Source organism: Aythya ferina (genome assembly GCF_964211825.1).
Source record: "Aythya ferina genome assembly, chromosome: 21".
Lineage (NCBI taxonomy): Eukaryota > Metazoa > Chordata > Aves > Anseriformes > Anatidae > Aythya > Aythya ferina.
Genome location: NC_140319.1, coordinates 839,691 through 858,960, shown reverse-complemented (window position 1 = coordinate 858,960; position 19,270 = coordinate 839,691). Strand labels below are relative to the sequence as shown.

General features: G+C 45.0%; 1 protein-coding gene across 21 annotated transcripts in view; it reads right to left on the bottom strand.

Moving 5' to 3' along the window:
- EIF4G3 (eukaryotic translation initiation factor 4 gamma 3) overlaps window positions 1-19,270 on the bottom strand; it is a 154,542-nt gene that overhangs the window by 88,389 nt on the left and 46,883 nt on the right. For 16 of the 21 annotated variants that reach the window (XM_084494678.1, XM_084494663.1, XM_084494661.1 and 13 more), the window contains one exon: window positions 13,929-14,072. The exons of 3 other annotated variants lie outside the window; for them this stretch is intronic. In XM_084494678.1, the coding sequence (XP_084350804.1) occupies window positions 13,929-14,072 (144 nt within the window). The remainder of the gene's footprint in view (window positions 1-13,928; window positions 14,073-19,270) is intronic. 2 more of the 21 variants (XM_084494679.1, XM_084494662.1) reach the window with 1 other exon arrangement.

Genomic DNA, 19,270 nt, shown 5'->3' with positions numbered 1-19,270 from the left:
ACATTGATTAAAGTTGCTCCAGGTGGGCATGTAGAGTTACACTCCCTCGGGGTACCTCACCCTGAGGGCTCCTGCCCCAAAGTTACAAATTCTTATGTATGCAAGCTGCCTGACACAAAGCACAACTGCTCCTGGAGCTAGGCACAAGACAACACACTGCAATGGAGTCAACGGTAAGATCACTCACAGCATGGTTTTCCCTTTCTTGCCCTACTTTTAACAATCACACCCATTTCTCCCTCCAAATGCTGAACTATTTTCCTGGAGGAAAACAACAGCAGGGAATGTGGGCCTGGCGGTGTTGATGCAGCAGCCCTTGAGGAGGTTTCTCAGCACATAAAAGCCTTAGAAAGCTTTCCCCTGGGTCACTGGCCTGGACAGCAGCAGTTTGGCCAGGGACGCAGGTGAAGAAATCCCTGCAGCAGCATAAACCATTGCTTGGTTCGCAAGCGCGGAAGGAGAAGACGTGGCTTGTAATCCTGAACCACCATGTATTTGGTGAGTTGGTTTTACTCTGCCCACCTACAGCCCAAATCGTTTTACCACCTGAAAGACTGCAAGTGTACTGCACCCAATAACAGCAACTTCTCTGCATTTAGCTCTTAAAATAAGAGGGTAATTTAAAACCCCTCTGCCCAATAAATTCACCCACAGGCAGCCACATGCCAGAAGTATTCCTTCAGACTGCCCCTCGTACACAGCTGGCACTTTCCTTTTTCCTCAAGCTTCACTTTCTGAATGGCCTCAATTCAGGGAGAGGTGTAAGTTGGTGCGACCTCAGCATTACCAGAAGCCGTTCTGTCTTTCCCCAAACCCAAACCAGTTGGTCCTGTGGTCTTTCAGCGCTGGTGCTGCCTTCCAGTGACTGCAAAACTGTTTAAAACTTCCAAAGACTGAATGTTACAGCAATATTATTATTATTATTTTTAATCTGATGTTATTGCGAGGCAGAAATAACAGCTAGGGCCAGAGCATCTGAGTACAGCCCCAAATTGCTACCACTACAACCCACAAGAGGCAAATGACATGCACATTGTCCCATCCGGGGTGCTGACTTACGAACTCCGGCAGCTTCAAGCAAAGGGTTGAAGGACTCCTGGTCCTGGCAGCGTCCCTGGCTGTTCTCCCAGGGACAGGGATGACCAAAGGAGAAGTGAAGCAACTGTTGACCTAACTGGTGCATTGGCAACAGCCAAGTAAAACCACTTCTTAACTCTGAGTTCCTGAGCTCCCAACCTACCCAGTGAATTAGCAACCCACAGGACAAGTTCAGGTAGAAAAGAATCAGATGTTTTAACCCACGTGCACTCAGAAATCAACAACATAAGAAGCCACAACAGCCACATGAGACCATCTCAGTGTCCTCCTGCCCCCCTGGTTTCGGCATGGCTCTTGGCTATGTGTCAACCACATTAACGAGCTGGAAATGCCCCACTTGGTGACAAACATGCAACAAAACCAAAGCACCTCAATTCGTTTAGTAGCCCTCCCAATGAGCACATACAGGAATAAAGTCCTGTGGAAGAAGGGAAGTAAGTGCCCAAACAGCTGAGAGATATCCTGCAGGAGCGAGCCGTGTTAGTGCTTGACACATTCCCTCTGATGTGTACCAATGTCACTACAACACCTAGAAACCTGCGCTGAAACCACGTTGAGTTAGGTCCTGTGCCTAAGCACAAACTATGTGGCTCCTGCCCAATGTTTCTTTTGAACATCACTCATTTTTATTACTATCTTGTAACTAGATAATCCCAATCCCATTGCTTTATTTCCTGGCATGCCCTGCAGTCAGCCAAGCAGGATCACGACAAACAAGAATGAAGCTGATACCTGCAGTGACTTCTATAATGTGAGTTAGGCAAAGGTCTGTAATGTCTGTAATGACCGTACGTAATATGCAGAACCAGCTCATCTGCAAACGTTGCAGTGATGGAGAAGCCTGAACTATTTAATTTAGTCATTTCCCAGGCTTTTCTACACACTGCCCTCTCAAAGAATGCGTAAAAACATTCTTGCACTACTCCCGTAAACTATCTTAGCTTTAAGAGGCAGCCGAACCATCCCAAATTTAAAAATAGCACAACGATTAAAGCAATAAACACAGGCAATTCCCCTCTAAACGCTCGTGGTTTGACTTTTGTTATTTCCAGTGATACTTCAACTGCAGCTAATCAGACACCATCAGGTTATTCTGTTCGAACAGAACCCCCCTCACAGCTACGTGTTCAAATATGCAATTCTTTGGCATATATCACATCAAGACGTTCAATTTTAATTGAAATTTTAATCAGCTCATTTGCAAATTATCCAGCATCACTGAAATCAGCTTGTCCTCATCATAGCATCTCTGTAAAATAAAAATAATGCAGTTCTACTCTGCCAACTGTCTCCCAGGCAGTGCTCCTAGCCTCGAAGATGCATCAGTAACTTGAAAACACTCATTTTCTGTGTGTGTTACTATCTATCACTTGGAATATTTAAAGTCCCATTAAAACCAACGAGGCAAGTACGACCGCTCTTCTGTGACACTGAATGGGTTACACAGACTAGAGGTTTCCACTTTCAAACAGAATTTAACACAGATCTACAGAACTGAGCTGGCAGCACAAATACCCTGTTTCTGATGAAGGGGCCAAGCTCGTTACATGGGTGCAAAGTCTTTGCAAATTTACTAGGGGGGGTCATGGCTATGATTTGGAGGGAAGCAAAGAGTAAAAGGAACCGTGTCTATTTTGTGAGTTGAAGTATTTTGGCTTTTTCAAAAACATTTCCTGAAAACACCAGGTACTCAGTTCCAGGTGTCTCTATACAAGTGTTTTGGCCTCTGGGGGTGGATTTTAGGGATTCACCAAACTGCAGACCAGGAAGAGCCTGCACTGCTTGCAGCAGTCGCTGTCCTCAGCTGTCCTCATGGCAAGCATCCCGGTGTCCTCCCTGGCCACTCGCTCCCTCCTCCCTTCATCCAGAGCCCAGCCTTCAGGAGAATTCCCCGCACTGGGTAATATAAAACTCAGCCTTTAGAAGGATGGGAATATCCTGACCCAGGAAGAATTATTTCTCTGACAAACGTGGCTCAACCTTTGTTATCTTTACTCCTCTGCAGCAGTTTATCTCAGGGTCTCTCATCTGTGTCATTACCATCCCTGCTAGATTTTTAACAACCTTTTTATGGCTTCACATGATTTAGCATCACACTTTCAAGCAAGCAAACGCAGAAAGCTGAGCAGGGAAACAGGGCCCTAAGTAGCAGCCACAGAACTACAGGCATTTTTCCTACTCCAACATCAAAAATCACATTCCCACCGAGGGAAGAAGGCAAAGGAAATGTGGTTTCCTGTTCCCTGGACAAAGACGGTTTGTGCAGAGGGCACACAGACACAAGATACACACTCTTTTCCTTCCTGCTTAAGACACTGCAGTTACTATTCTTGTAGGGACGTTACAAAAGAGGATGGTGAAAGGGAAAAGAAAGACAAAGTGTCCCTGTTTGACGCGCTGCCTCCCAGAAGTTCAGGCTCACCCCGTGTTTTTAACCCCGGTGCTGCACAACCCTCATGGTTCTGTTACCAGCAGCCGCACCGCCGGAGGCGAGCATCCCTCGGCACAGTGCTTCGAGCTAAGGTAAGCACAACCCAGCTTTGGGAAGGAAAAACAATCACTGGGCTTTTTATTTATTTATTTATTAATAGCAGAAGTCCAAGACATTCAAGTTGATAACCAGGAGCCTAATTTCAAGACCCCAGTGCTGTGGTCACCTGAAGATGCAGAGTGAAATATTTAAATTAGGGTAATTTGGTGACATCGGGGAGGACAGATGTCCTGCAGGCAGCTGTCATCCTCCCAGGCAGCTGTTTATCGCGGCCATCACAACCCATCACATGGAATATTATCTGCCTAAGTTCAAACTGTTGCTAACAAAGGCACGAGGGCAAGGATAAAGCCACAGCAGATTATCATTTCATAACATCTGTAAATACTAGTCTGGATTTAGTTGGCGTCTTAGAGGGACTGAAATGCCAGTCCCCACCTAGACTGCAGCACATGGCTCGGAGCCCGGGGTTGGTCTGGTAACGACCATTGCATAATTAAGTGAACTGGTATTTCCCGTAACGAAGGTACTCAAAAATATTGTCTGCGTGTGCATGCGTGTTGGGGGCAGAAATTCCAACACCTCCACTGTTGGAAGCAGACCTCTGAATCTCAGCAGAAACCCCTGAGTTACAAAGTGCTCTTCACTTGTCCCGTAAAATTTTGCACCAATTTAACTGGAATATGAACTTTGAGGAAGAACACTTCTGCTTGGAAAGACAACCTGCAGTCCACCACAAACCCTAGTCCATACCTTTCCTTCTAGGTTTTTTTTCAAGACCCAAGAAAAATCTAGAGCTGATCTTACGAGCATTATGTGGTGTAGGGATGTCACCTGAGACTAGGACAGAAAGGGCATGAGCCATAAATTCAGCGTCGGCCCCTCTGGTTAACCAGTGCAACCAGTTCTGGAAGCTGCATCTGCACCTGTCTGTGCCACAGCGTTACTGGTTCCTCGGGAAAACACTGCCAACAGGTCAAGAGAAAGATTCCTCTGGTGACAGGACGAGGGGGAATGGGCTTAAGTTGAGCCAGGGGAGTTTTAGGTTAGATGTTAGGAAGAACTTCTTCACTGAAAGGGTTGTGAGGCACTGGAACAGGCTGCCCAGGGAAGTGCTGGAGTCACCATCCCTGGAAGTCTTCAAAAGACGCTTAGATGTAGAGCTTACGGATATGGTTTAGTGGAGGGCTGTTAGCGTTAGGTCAGAGGTTGGACTCGATGACCTTGAGGTCTCTTCCAACCTAGAAAATTCTGTGATTCTGTGATTCCTCTGCTCAGCGCTGGTGAGACCCCGCTGGAGCCAGGTCTGAGCTCCCCTGTACAAAAGGGACTTGGACACGCGAGCCCAGTGATGAGCCATGACCATCTTTAAGGTTGTGGAGCATCTGGCATACAAGGAGAAGCTGGGACAGCCAGGACTAACTTCAAGATGAGAAGGTTCAGGGGACACCAGATGGGACAGTGCACAGAAGACAGTCAGACTCTCCTGAGTCATACCTAGTGAAATGACGAGAGGAAATGGCCACAAGTTGAACTAGAAGAAATTCCATTTACATATAACGAAACGAGGCTACTTGGGTTGTGGAGTCTCCATCCTTGGAGATACCCAAACCAAGTGGCCATGGCCCGCAGTGACCTGCTCTAGCTAAACCTGCTTTCGGCAGCCACTTGGACTGGATTTTACGAGTCTATGGCATAAATCAGACTAAACATTCAAATTTTCCTGCCTTATGCTGAAGCACAGAAGTACCAGAATAAAATCTTGTGCAAATGTGGACAATTTAAAGCAACCAAACTGCCTAACAGCACCATAAGGAGCAGTCTATGGAGAACATGGACGCAGCTCTTTGAAGCCACAGGGAGCTAAAAGTGGAATTACTGCTCCATAATCATTGAATACTTTCGTGCTCCTTGCCACAGGTGGAAAGCAGCTCAGCAAGAGTCCTGCTCGCAGGACAACCTGTTTATCGATCCCAAACCCTCACCCCATGGGGCAATCCTCCTTACTCACGCTGCAGATACCTCCAAAGGTTACAGCTCAACACTTTCCTTGGCTGGCACCAAGCTAACCATGGACGCCAGTCATTCAGGGGCTCCGACTCTGAAACACTTTTTATGGAAGAGTGACAAAGTCACTTGCTGGGTTTTCATGAATTCCAAGAATACAGTTTTGTTAGAGAGTCTTTGTACTGTCAAACCACTTGAAAAGCTTTTCTAGCTAGCAAACAAACTTGTTTCTCCCCAGTTTTATCTATTCACAGGGATTTTTTTTTGCCCTTTATGTTTACCAATGCAAACTATGTAAAGCTGTGACTCTTGTGCTGACTTCAGTGTTTATTAGGACATACTGCCTTCTACAACATTGTGTTTGTTTAAAACCATGTATTTTTCTGAAGCATGCAAGAAATTGTATGGAACAGAACGTATTATTACAGAAGGAATATGAGAGTAGAAATTACTAAACATAAGGAAATTGGCAAGTTGTTTCACATTATTTTCTTGTTTTCTATTATGAATAAAAATGTGTTTCAATGAGTAGTAAAGTCTGAAAAGCATCAGTATAAAACTCAGTCCGCATGACTGTGATAACAGAAAATATGCACAGAAATCTCCTGAAAACAGGAATCAGTGACATTTTAAAATCACTACAGAAGAGTTCAATGATCTTCTAAAAATGCTACTTACAACACCACCACCAAAAGCTAATGATAACATTTAAACTGCTTTTGATTCACCAAAGTATCACAAGCCAAAAGAAAACTCTTCGTCTAGATCATGCATCCTGGATGCACTGTGTGGCCAAGGCACCTAACTGCGAGCTTTCTTATTCAAATAACTACATTTACACCAGGGTGGACAGGCCAGGGAAGACACAAAGCTGGGCCAGGTTACACCTGACAGAAAGCAAGCTCAAGAAGGAGCAGAAAAACACAAATCTTCACCTGCTGGGCACACAAGACTACACAGAAAATCATTAAATGCTGTTCTCACTGAACACCCTCAAAGCAGTAAAAAGGACTAGTAGCAGCAAGAGGTGGGTCTGGAAACACACCTAGTCCTAACCAGGCTCAACTTTTGGGCTGCAATCTTCGCTTTGCACGTGTATGTGATAAAATCATAACAGATTTTCCTCCTTCCTTATTAAAAAAAAATGAAAGGCTGTTTCCAGTTCTTCCTAAGTGCACAAATATTAAAGCCAATTCATCCCACCTACGTCATAACTTTGAAATGTTAGCTATTTCCAAGGTTAAATAATTATTGAAGTTCATAGCATCAATTTGCACTTAAAGCTGTATTAGGCCTTTCCCACTATCCCAGATCTCCCTTCCCCAAAAGCCTGCAGCTCTTCTTACACACAGCTGCATTCCCCAAATTAGAAGACAGCTACAACGTTGAGCTTTCATACCCAAAAGCATCCCGAAGCCCAAAAGATGCTGACAGCAGGTGCCAAGACACAGACATGCTTTAAGTTTCCAGCACAGGTTTAAACTAAGGAAGCAAAAGGCACAGCGATGAATCAAAAACACAGAGAGACGTTATATGAACAAATTTTCCAAGCATTATTAGCCCAATCAAACAACTGCTAATCTTATTACAAAACACAGAGTTCAGTTTTACTTCCAGCAGGTCTTTAACACAAAGGCCAGAAGAAGATTACACTTCTCCTGGATTTATCAGCTATTAAATAACTCGTATTTTCAAATCTCCACCTGAAGTCATGTATTCCTTACAAGCTCCAAATTAGTGAGCTGCATTACTAATATTCACAGTGAAGGAGCTCGAGCCAGATGTACAGAAGCATACACAAGGAAAGAAGGGAGAAGTACGAGAGGTGGAATTGCTGGCTCCTCAAGAAAACACATCAATGTGTATGTGCGGAGGGCAGGTTTCCTGCACACAAAGCACCACCACAGGTCCGGTTGTTTATATTTTCTGTACCCTATATCTGGTACAGAATAGGGTACGTTCCATATCTAGTACGGACAGAAGACCCAAGACACTGAAATCTGCTGTTCAGAGGCAGAAGATGGGCAGCGTGCAGATGCAGGTTTCTCTCTTGACCAGGTCCAGCCTCAACTGCTTCATTTACGCAAGGAGAGCTTGATCTCTCATTCTACGTCCACATCATTGTGGCTGCATAGACAATTGCTAATTAGTATCTGGCAACCATACCTGCTCCACAAGTTACGAGACCCTGTGCATTTTTAATTGGCATGAAATCTGCTACAACGCCACCTTACACAAAACGAGGAGCTTCCTGTACAGAAAAGCTCTCTGGGGCGAAGAGTTCAGCAGCAAGCTTGGAGAACCAACTCTGACAAAGGTGTCCACAAATACGTTCTCCAAACAGAGAAATGAAGGACAGGGTGTTTGCACAAACAAGATGATAAAATTAGAGAGCCCCTCGTTCTTCAGGGACTGTGGAAGTTTATTATCTGACCTTACAGCAATTGCTTTTTCGTGGCAAAGTACACATGGACGCAGATAACAGGGAACAGTTGCGTTAAGGGGAAGAGGAGCGTCAGGCGCAGCCTGCAGGCTACAAGACACAGAGGGTCGCTGCCTCCAGTGCGAGGAGCAAACAGCTCGTCCCAGGGCACCTGACTTACCCCAGGGTGCAAAGAGGTGAGATCAGGATTAAGTTACATTCCTTCTTCCATTCCAATTCATAAATAAATGTAACTTTATTAAAAGCACCTAAAATCTAAATTGGGCAATGAATGATGGGAGGGAATAGTGAATAAACATTATGGTTACAACAGAATTCCAGCTCCTGTAGAAAGGATCCAAGGTAATAAAAAAAGGGGCTTGGGGATTGCCTATAAACATGTCACAGATGGCATACAGACATGCTTCCTGGCACAGATTCCCAGACCTTAAGGTACTAAGGAATGTCTCACTGCTATTACAAACGCTAATTTAGCTATGGTGACATTTTTGAGGACCAGAATGAGACCACAAAACTCTTTTCACTTAAGGCAAAGAACCAGATGGTAACAAGTTTCAGCTAGTACAATCTGTTTTGGATTTATATCAGCCACCTAAAAGTCAAGGTCTCTGTATACCAGGATCCTGAGAATTCAGTTCTCTTGCACTTTTGTTTTCTATGGGTGTATCTTGGCATTGTTAGAAACAGATAAGAGATTATTAAACACAGCTGTCAATAACTACAACAGCTCCAGAGGAAGGTCTTGTTAGATGTCACAGGGTCTTCTGCTACTGGTTGCTCAATCCTTTCAGCCTAACAGGTAGCCATGGGCACAAAGCACTGATCTGCTCAGCACACAGCGTGATCACAACAAGACCTAGAGCTTTCACTGATTACAGAGGAAATTCCTTGTTCCAAGAGTTGCTGGTCAGCGCTTACAAACTGTAGTCCCAGACTAAAGGAATCCATCTGCACACGCATCAGAGCCCACACTTTTTAAAGCTAAGGCAGAGAAAGCCAAGAGTCTTTTGGAACAGCATTTCTGAACCATTCTCCTCTTGTGTTGCTTCATCTCCAGGATGCCAGAATCCGCTACACTTGTTCCCCAGGATCCTTCAAAACACTCCTAGGTCTTGGGGGGGGAAAGATGAAATTGTCTTCTGATGCTCTGAGCTTTGCACACTGCGTCCTCCCTCTCCTCCTGCTCACACTACAACTGGAAGAACTCCTCTTCCTCTTTTGATCACTCAGTGGACAGAGGGAAGCATTTTCTCTGTGGACTCCTTCCAAGTAGCAGTCTGGTTGCTTTGGAAGAGCTCTACTTTATCGTTACTCCCTTCTTAAGGCACGACTACACAATAAATTACTGTAACGTAAAGCCAGAGCGGGGGGCAGATTTACAGCTTCTCAGCTGCTTTGTGTTAACTGCCCGTGTGAATGCTCTTTGCCTGCACTACTCACACTGGACTACCTCACATCCATCACAGGATGAGAGAGCTCAGGCAAGCAGCAACCCTGCAGCGCCCTGTGTTCTGCAACCCCATGAGCTCCCCTACCTGATCTCATCTTAACTTGCTCCGGTAGCCATGCCCAGGGAAAAACTTATCTGCTCCTTTGTACTGATCTCTCCTTTTCTCTGCATGCCGAGAAAGTGAATTGTCTCGAGTCCCTCCTGAAGTCTGCAGGCCCAGAGAGGAGGCAGAGGAGATGTGCCGCTCCTCTCCCAGTCTGCACGGGGGGCCCTCTGTGCAAAGAACAGAAATATGAAATTCTGTGTTCGTGGGGCCACATCTGGCCATAACATCACCGAGGCAACATGTGCTGTGCATTCCCAAACGCTAGCGGAGTTCAACGCATTCCAGAGAGCAGCATGATTTCAAGGCCCTGGAATCTGGGAAGGTCGAGGGAAGCAGAAACACTGCCTCTTGCTGCGGAGACAGGGGGTGTGGGACTGTGTCTCATTGCTGACAAGCTCTTCTAGTTTTGCTACAGAAACTAATTCTGAAGGGCAGCAAAGTGCCAGAGGCTGATCATTATGAAAGTCTTCAGAGGAAGCCTAACAGCAAGCCTCTCTACTGCTTTGGGTATGTTAAATAGAAAAGGTAGAAGAATGAGTGAGAAAAACACCAAAGCACACAGCACCACACAAGACATCTGTTTCTGTTTATTTAAATAAAGTTAAAGGAAAGCCAGCTACAAAGGTACAACATACATTTGCACCTGACGTTTCTTCCCAAAAGACAATAAATACCCCATACATCCTCCTGATCCGTCTTATCCTAGTTTTGTTTCCCAGTTCTCCTACAGAACACCCAGTACCATCCTGAAACCTCGTCACAGGCCTGTGGAGCGGTCCCGCTGCCTCAATACCTAGATTTTTTTGTACAGGACAGTAGCTCCTTGTATCACTTACCAGCATTTTAAGGCATTACCTATCTCCCACTACCCAGACTTACTGGAACAGCTTTACAGCCGTCAGAACAGCAAGGGGACTGCTCCTTACGCCTCACATCTAGATGGCTAGAACAGAAGATACCCACATTCTGATGCCTGTGGCCATCCCTCAACTCCAGTCATCCGCCTAGTATTTCAAGCCACAAAGCCGAAGAGAGGAAGGAGATTCAGACATATGCCATGTGTAGAAATTTGTGGAAGTGCAGCATTTATTAACCTTCTATTCCCCTCCACATTACTGCTTCTGGAAGAACGTAGCAGGAGCTCTGAGCCCCCAGAGGAGGGATGCTGAGATACCAGACACGAGCAAGGGACTGATCTCTTTGCAGAGCACTGCACTGACAGTCAGCAAGCAGAGCGATCTGGGGCCACACAATAACACGTGCTATCACTCTGGCAAAATGGTTTTTAGAACACAGCAATATCTGAAGCCCAAAACCATATGTATATATTTTCATTCACTGCTGACTAAACACCAGTCCCTACCTTGAAAAGACTCGGTTTTAAGAATATTCATTGAGTCATGGTTCTGGGGATAATACAATGACCCCTTAATCAGATTCTAACTCAAATGGAGCGGTCTCTTCCTTATCTTTTTAGTTACTCTCTCAAATCAAGAACACACACGTTAGGCACAACTGGACAAACGCAGACGACCTTTGCTCAGTGCTCTATCATGAACACAGCATGGGTTGTTACGATACACAGAGCTTTGAAATGCCATATTGCTGCTACAGAAATCAGTAATAAACCATTCATCAGAGCACCACGTCAGCTCAAGTCACTTTATATCAAAAGGGAAATAGCCGGATTCAGGGGGGCCAAACAGATGAAAAGAACAATTACAGCATGGAAAAAGCTCTCATGTGATGAGAGATTTAAAGGACTTTGATTGTTTATCCAAATGAAAACAAATAAATGAAGTCATTGTAGAATTTCCCCCAAAAAGCAGTCTGGAAACAGGAGACTTCCACTCACCTCATTTCTTAATGCAAGCACAAGAGGGCATTCAATGAAACCAACAAGAGAAAAATGATAGATGCAATAAAAAGCTAACACTTGCATCCAACGCCCTGCTAAACTGGAGAATTTGTTACCATAATATAATATTGATATTCAGCATTTAACAGGGGTCAAAGTGAGGTAAGGTATAGGTAAGAATATTCAGAATTCTAGGGTTAAAAGCAAAACAAAAGGAAACAAAAAAACCCCACCCAACAACAAAACTAACACCACAACCTTAAGTTAACCCAAACCTCTAACGCTTCAAGGGTACACAAAACTTTCTCTGGGAACAGGCTATGCTTTAACCGCTTATTTCAAGAGACTCAAACCCCTTTTAAGCCTTACTGGTGGAACTGCCCCAGGTATAGGGCCTTCCATTTTCATTCTTTACCATCACTTCCAGCTGCAAATGTGAGGGTCAACTGATTGGAATCCATAACAGTGAAAACACCTGGTCAGAGGCAATCCCATTCTGCGAATGAACAGAAATCACTATTTTTCCTATTTTGCTACCAAATCCCAGCTTCGTAGCTGTAGATAGTTTTCCCCTGTCACTTAGGGAAATAAACTGTCCAGACCTCAGGCAATGGAATCAAAATACCTCGTTCCTCCGGAGTCCCTGCAGAGCACAATGACGGGTGCTTCACTCACCAGCAGGGCCTGGACTATAACTTTGATTTTGCTTTTGCTTCCTCTCACTCAGCACGCAGGGCCTGCCCCATACTGTCAGAGGACAAATAACCCCCCACAGCCCTCAAGGATCCTCAGCTGACACGGAGGACGTAAGGTCAAACTGCTCCTACCAGCAACACCAGAGTGACACAATCTGACGCTCATTTCCAAGACGATAAGAGCCAGCAGAACAGGAAACGAGCATTTTCCCGGCTGGCTCGACTGGTGATTTGGCACAGAGCCCGCTGTCTACGTACGCACTGACTCAACAGGAAAATATTAAGGGAAGAAAAAAACCTTGATTAGAATTTTCTTTTTAAGAGGCTGCCTAGAACGTTCTCTTTCTTCTCCTCTTATCTACCACATGATTAGCTTCCCTTTGTTGACAAGGCCTACCAGGAATGAATTTCTTGATACATGACACAAGCCAGACAACAGATTAGGGTTTGCTCTGCAATGCTGCTACATCCTCCCTCTTTGCTAGGTGAGGCTCAGTCCTCAAAACAGAGATTTTATTACCAACAGCCATGCAGTGAGAGTGCAAGGAACTGCTCAGAGACCACTGACTAGTGCCTGCAAGCTACTTGTGATCCGGAATAGATACTTCTAATTTCTCACTTCATAAAGGATGAGCATTTGCACGTTTTCAAACATGACCACAGGTTTCCAGTTTTCCCACTGAGCACCATCAAACACGCATCGCTAAGCTTTATGTACAATGCGTGGCATTAAGGTGAAGTGTTCCTTACGTGACCTCATTTGTTTTCACACTTCTCATGGTCTAAAAGGTCAGTTAGAGTTTAATATTTCATCCAAATTAAAGAGGCTGGCAGGAAGAACAGAAAGCTTGCTTTCTCCCAGTGCTGCAACATGCCTGAAGCCATTACCACCACCTTGCTGTGGCCCCTGCTGACACCTTGCTCCGAACAGAGCTGAGCAGGTTGGTTGCTCAGAAATGCAGCTCTGCTCCCATCTGCCTCCTTTGCTCCATTTACTCAAACAGGTATAAATTAAACGAGCACAAGTGAAACATAGGGCTTTCCTCCACCTCAAATGTTAATACTTTTACACATCCCACTTTCTACAATCCCTTATCTTTCATCTCCCCTCTCTTTCCGTGCTCCCATTACCTGCCTTTTTCACCCCTTCCTTTTAAAGTAAGCTTTTCCACTCCTGTGTCAACCCTATAGAATATTCATCTAATAAGGACTACAAAGAGACCAATTTATTTCACATATCTTACTAAACACTGTTTCTCCATTTTATTGTAATTTCTATTTATCTCTTCCTCTGTACATTTTGTAATCAGCCTTTGTCTCATTTCTTTTATTAGCATTCATTTTTGCAATTCATTTTACTGTCCTACTTCCTAGAAGAATTACAAAATTGTGGCAACCTGTACAGAACGTTTGAAATAGAAAACCCCTAACAGAGAATGCATCCAGTACTGCTATGGAGTTTAAGATGTAAGTCAGGCCGTGCCCCAAAGCAGCCAAACTCTACAGTGATGCACTTTCCTCATCAATGATTATTTTCTATATTTTTTCAAGTTGTTTCTAGTTTCTGTTAAAGAATCAACAATGAACTGATGGCTAATAAACTGGAGTGCTACCTAGGTCACTGTGAGGTTTGAGCCATACAAAGATGTCGTTCATCAATCAAGTTTTATGTACTGGTCACAGACAGGACAGATTTGTCAAATTTGAGCAGTAAAGCTGAGAATCAGACAAGAGGAAAAGAGGGCGGCCGGGAACGTTCTGCTCCAATGCCAGCTCTTACCTGTGAAAGCCCTGGGGACGATGCATGTCCCGGTGGCGTTGCAGCAAGATTTGGGTGTCCCTTATTTATTTCATGTGCAGTGTAAGGGGATGGGGCAGGAGGACCCGGCTGTCTTGCTACTTGTGTTACCTGTGTGGAGATAAACTGTTAGTAAAACATAATATTAGTAATCCAATCTTTGATACCGTAATCTTTTTAAGAAAGCAGCTAGCAGCATATTATTATTTTATTATTGTTATTAAGTGAAATGCTGTACAAGTTAGTTAACTCTATATATGATTCAGGAAGGATCAAAAACCAAGAGCACCAGCTAGAGTCACTGGGGAAGATGCATAGAAACTGCATGAGCTTTACTGCTGTGGCCTTGCTTTGCAACATCCCTTCCACTCCAGGCCTGCAATTTTCTGATCTTTTGTCATCACCATATCAAACACTACTGTGCTTTTGCAAAGCGATACACATTACCAGTGACCCAAAAGAAAAAATAAGGGAAAAATCCACATACTTCCCTATAAAAGGTTAAAAAGAACTGCCCAGAGGCCTCATCATCTGAAGGGTGTGCCGCCAGCAAAGAATGCAATACCAAAGTAACTCTTGCATACACTTATCTGCTATCTCGATCAAAACTACGAACTGAAACACACTAAGCAAGATGTTGCAGAATACGTTCGTGGCACATATACTTGTTCCACTGTACTATCTCCTCGATGGAAATATTTAATATGTAGATTAGACAGTCACTACAGCAAGAAAGGGCGAATCAAGGAAGAAAGAATCACATAGCCATTGGGCGTCACACTCGCAGTGGTTCAAGACAACTTTTTGTGGATTTGGTTAGTGTTCACGGTACGGAAGTCCCCGACTCACTCATCCACCGGCTTCTCAGACCTGTGCTTTTCTTGTTGAAAAGCACCCACTTAGTTACAGGCACGTAAAAGCACACAACAGGCAATGCTCAAGAAGGGATATTGACACTGCATGGGTAATTGTGTGAGAATCTCTCGCACACACGGATGCTGCCCAGCCTCAGCTAGCAGCAGATGTACCAGGAAAGGCAGAAAAGTGCTGCCTCCATCTCTGCTGAGCGTTAGCACCAAGCTCCAAGACAGCACAGCACAAGAGCTGAAGTCACAGAGTTCAACTGAATGCTTTTCCAAGCCATGCTATTATATTCCAAATATCAATGCCTTTTTTTTTTTTTTTTTTAACATTACCTAAAACACTAAAACAGCTGCACCATCAACAAGAATGATAATGTACAATTTCTCGAGGCTTGGAAGCAGTCCAGAAGCATTCAGTGGGGGAGATTTACAGCAGCCCTGCACCCATCAGAGAAAAGGGAGGGTCGAGGAAGAGCACCTCGGCCTCCATCCCCAGCTGGATCCTTCCCTTCCCCGGAAGAGGAATCATCTCAGTTTTGGCTGACATAGACTGGCAGGTGCGTGAGCAACAGCCTCAGTCAGCTGAATCAAAACCAGCGCTACAGAGAGCATCGCAAAACCGTCCATGTTCTGTCCCCAAGAAAACCAAAACCCCTTACGTGACACCTAAGACAGCCTTGAAGGACTTGTCAACAGAGCACAAGTCAGTGCTTAAAAGCGACTACATCACATGACGGATATTGGAAAAATGCAGTTAAGGGCGGAATATGGAAGCAAAGGCAACAGTCCGTAAGGAAATCATTCACACAAGGGGTCCCACTGGTAGCTCCAGCCCATCCCCAAGATGTCTCCTTGAACGCCGCTGTGCACTTGTGAAGAAACAAAGCTTACTTTGCAACAGCTGTGGTGCTTCACACACCATCAGCTCTCATCTCCCTGCGCTTACAAGTGCTCACGCTACTGTACCTAAGGCCAGAGTCACCCAAAATCCTCCAATCTCCAACAGCTCGCGTACCTGGCCCTTCGTCACAACGCGTGCAGTGCAAATCCTCACAGATGTCTGATGAGGGGGACGGGGGCAGCGGCAAGTAAACATCCTGGGACAGTGGGAGCATTCAACAGCCCTCCTCGGCATATTAAAGCAGCTGCATGCATATAACCGAGGTTGGAGGTTAATTAAAGTCTGCAGGAACCAAAAAGAAAGCTGTGCAGCTGCTTGAGAGATGGTCCACGAAACACCCTCACGTAATCAAACAGCAGACAAGTAGCAAATACGCTACAGGCACGGGTCTGGACCTATAAAGATTGCTTGAAAGCCTGATTACGGTAACTAAACAATCAAAAACCATGCCATTATGATACTTGGACAACACCCTGGGACAGTGTCTGAAGGGAGGCTACCACTGACCTGCGAGCACTGCTAACCTCACCAGGCCTGGCTTCGTGCACCCACAAAGAAGGTGGGCTGCCCTTCCAGCGCGGGCTGGAGCAGCATCCTCCTGGCCAGCTGCAGCAAGGGAGCTGTAGGAAATGTGAAATGTAGTAAAAAAATGAACTTGCTGAATTTCTGTGTTCATTCAGTAACCAAAGTTACTGTGAGTGCATTACTTCTGTTCTGGGGTGCCTCACACCACAGTGCCTGGGGTTCGGTTTTCTGTTTATCATGTGAGATTCTGCAAAACAAACTCAGCCTGGAAGCAAATATCCTTTTTAAATCCAGAGAAGAAGTTATTTTCCTAAAGATGAATATGTAATTTTGTGTATCCATTTGCTGGGCCATCACTTCCTCTGTTCCTTTACTGAGTAATATGAGGCTATCTATAACTTTAATTTTTCAGAAGCCTTAATCCTATGTTTTAAAAGAAATAAAAATGAAATGTGAAGTAAAACTCAGGCTGGAACTGTCTCTTTTCCTTTTGGGTTTAAATCTTTTGTTTTCAGCACAAATTTTCACAAGTTATGGATTATTCTTCTCCGTGTACATGATTTCAGGTACATTGTCACGTCCAGGAAACCCTCAGGTAAGACCAGAATGGATGGGGCACACCGCAGACACCCCTAGATTATGAGGACTGCCTTGCCATGATCGTTTATCATTAACCGCTCTTTTCCCCAAATTAAAAAAAAAAAGTTCAGACTCAGACAAACTCGTTACTTCCAGCATCCAACCTATTTGCCTGAGCCGATGCAAACAGCCCCAAAGAAGTGCTATCAGCACCCAAGGAACCGAGCAGCTCTCCTCCGCAGCTGGGCAGGGAACGGGGCGGCCTCCTGGCCCAGGTCGGCACACAGAGGCTGGAGCAGCTAATCCTCTAATCTCTTTTCTATGGGATTCTCTCCTGCGCAAGAATATCCCTTTAAAGGACACGGGGCGAACCACAGCACCTCTGTGGGGTGTGAAATTAGCAGGGGGCACCAGTGGGCTCTCGGTGCAGACAAGCAACCAAAGGGGCACCCGAGCGAGGGAGACAAGCCTTACCTAGAACCTTAATTCAGCCTCCTTCACAGTGCTGGATTTTTCTGCCTTCCTCAACAACTGCAGGCGTTCACATTAGCACCAGGCATGAATAACCCACCTGGAAACTCAGCCTGGGCTTCTCAAGGAAGCAGCACTCCCCACGCAGCGCGCACCCTGAGCACAGCAGCATTCAGGGCTTTTTTGTGTGCAGAGACAGACTGCTGTACAGCTGGCTGCCACCTACAGAAGATGACACGATTCTCATGCTGTAGTGGAAAATTTGGGGCAAGTTGGTTCCTCCACACCTTGGGCAATGACACGATGCTGCTCCAAAGAGGCTGTAGTTAATACAGAAAACTTAAGCCAACGTTGGATCTAGCAACGCTGCAGAAGCTGCTCAAGCCTACAGCCAAGCAACTGACAGGCACTCCTCTCCGAAGCCACAGGCACATCGAACTAACGCTTACTTCTAATCAGCTCACATCCAGGAGTCAGCTTACAGAAGTTTATCCCGAAGTACTTTTGGACCGAGCTTCAGCGTGTTACTGAGGCAGTGACCAACCTCCGCCATCGTCTGCCCCAGCAGCTTGTTGGGTGCCCAGTAACTCATCTGTTTTCTTACCTCATCCCCAGCTCATGCCTCATGCTGAATTTGAAAAGCACGTCTGCTTCTGATCATTAGTCCATATTCATTTTGTTTCCAACAGAAATCAGTCCCCAGGACCCTGGGTGCAGCCACACAGGGTGGTCTATGACATTTAAGATCACCGTTACTACACGTTCCCTTTCTGTTACACATCAATCTGTTTCCCCCAAAACTCTAAGCCAAAACAACCTGATTTAGACATGAAAATGTTTTACAACAGAAACTAAATTTCAATCTTCTGCCATTCCCGGTTCTGGAGTCCACAGGTTTGGGACCTTAGAGCAGAGGCAGGAATAAGTGCCAAAACTCCCTGCAGCATATGGCGTTAGGAAGCACCAGGAAGGAAGCTGCTTAGAGGAAGAAACCCAAATCTTTGGGTTCAAAAGTAGCTCTTACGATGGAGCATTCTCCATTATTGATGAGGGGAACTTACTACTATGAGGTTAATTCACTGAAACAAGCATTTCTGAGGTTGATTTGCTTTAAAGCAATTCTACTGCTGGATTTCAAGAGAAAAAAGAAAAGAAACCACAAAAACCCTACCCAGTACCAGAAACTCCTACATTATACTATAAAAAAAAAATAAATGAAGATAATAGCTCACAAGATAAGGTGTTTTTCTTTCTAGCATCAGTACAATTTCATTGAAAAAGAGGTGCTACCAACATTTTGTTGGGAGTTTTGAGCATCTCCGAGTTCTCAGATACTGCATCTGACAAACCTCACCTGGCCTGCTCCTCCCCGCTGCCCTCTGCCCTCCAGGTAAACGTGCTCCTCTGATAGTATTTCAGGGGATATTACTGGGGCATATAGCAAAAGCCTTGAGATTTTCCATTCCCATTTTTTGGCAAGCAGCACAGTTTTGGAAAAAAGAGCTCATGAATGGGAGTGAGGTCCTGGTACTACATACACATGGAAGGGAAATCTACATAGGCACAGAAAGGATAACTAAATTACTTCTCTTTTTTTATCTGCCTAAAAATAGGCAGTTTTGTGTGTGGGCTGCCCTTATCTTCAATGGCTCATCCTCCCACCCCATGCACGATAAACGAAACAGGCAAGAAGAGCACCGGGTCAGCCCAGAGTCACAGCGTGGCAGCGGGCACCAGACAGGCTCCGAAGGCAGCAGTGCACTGCCAAATCCACGTGCTGACAACTGCACAGAAACCACACGTGGTGACCAAGCCAATAAAACGTGGAAGTGAAAAAGCGTTTCTGGGTATAAAAGGTGCTGCCCATGCATCCCTCCGTGTTACGTGACTTTTGTGACATGCCATGTACATACATAAATTCAACTGAAAATAACCGATGTTGCAAACCCAGACTTGAAATTCATGACAGTGTTACTCGTGAAATC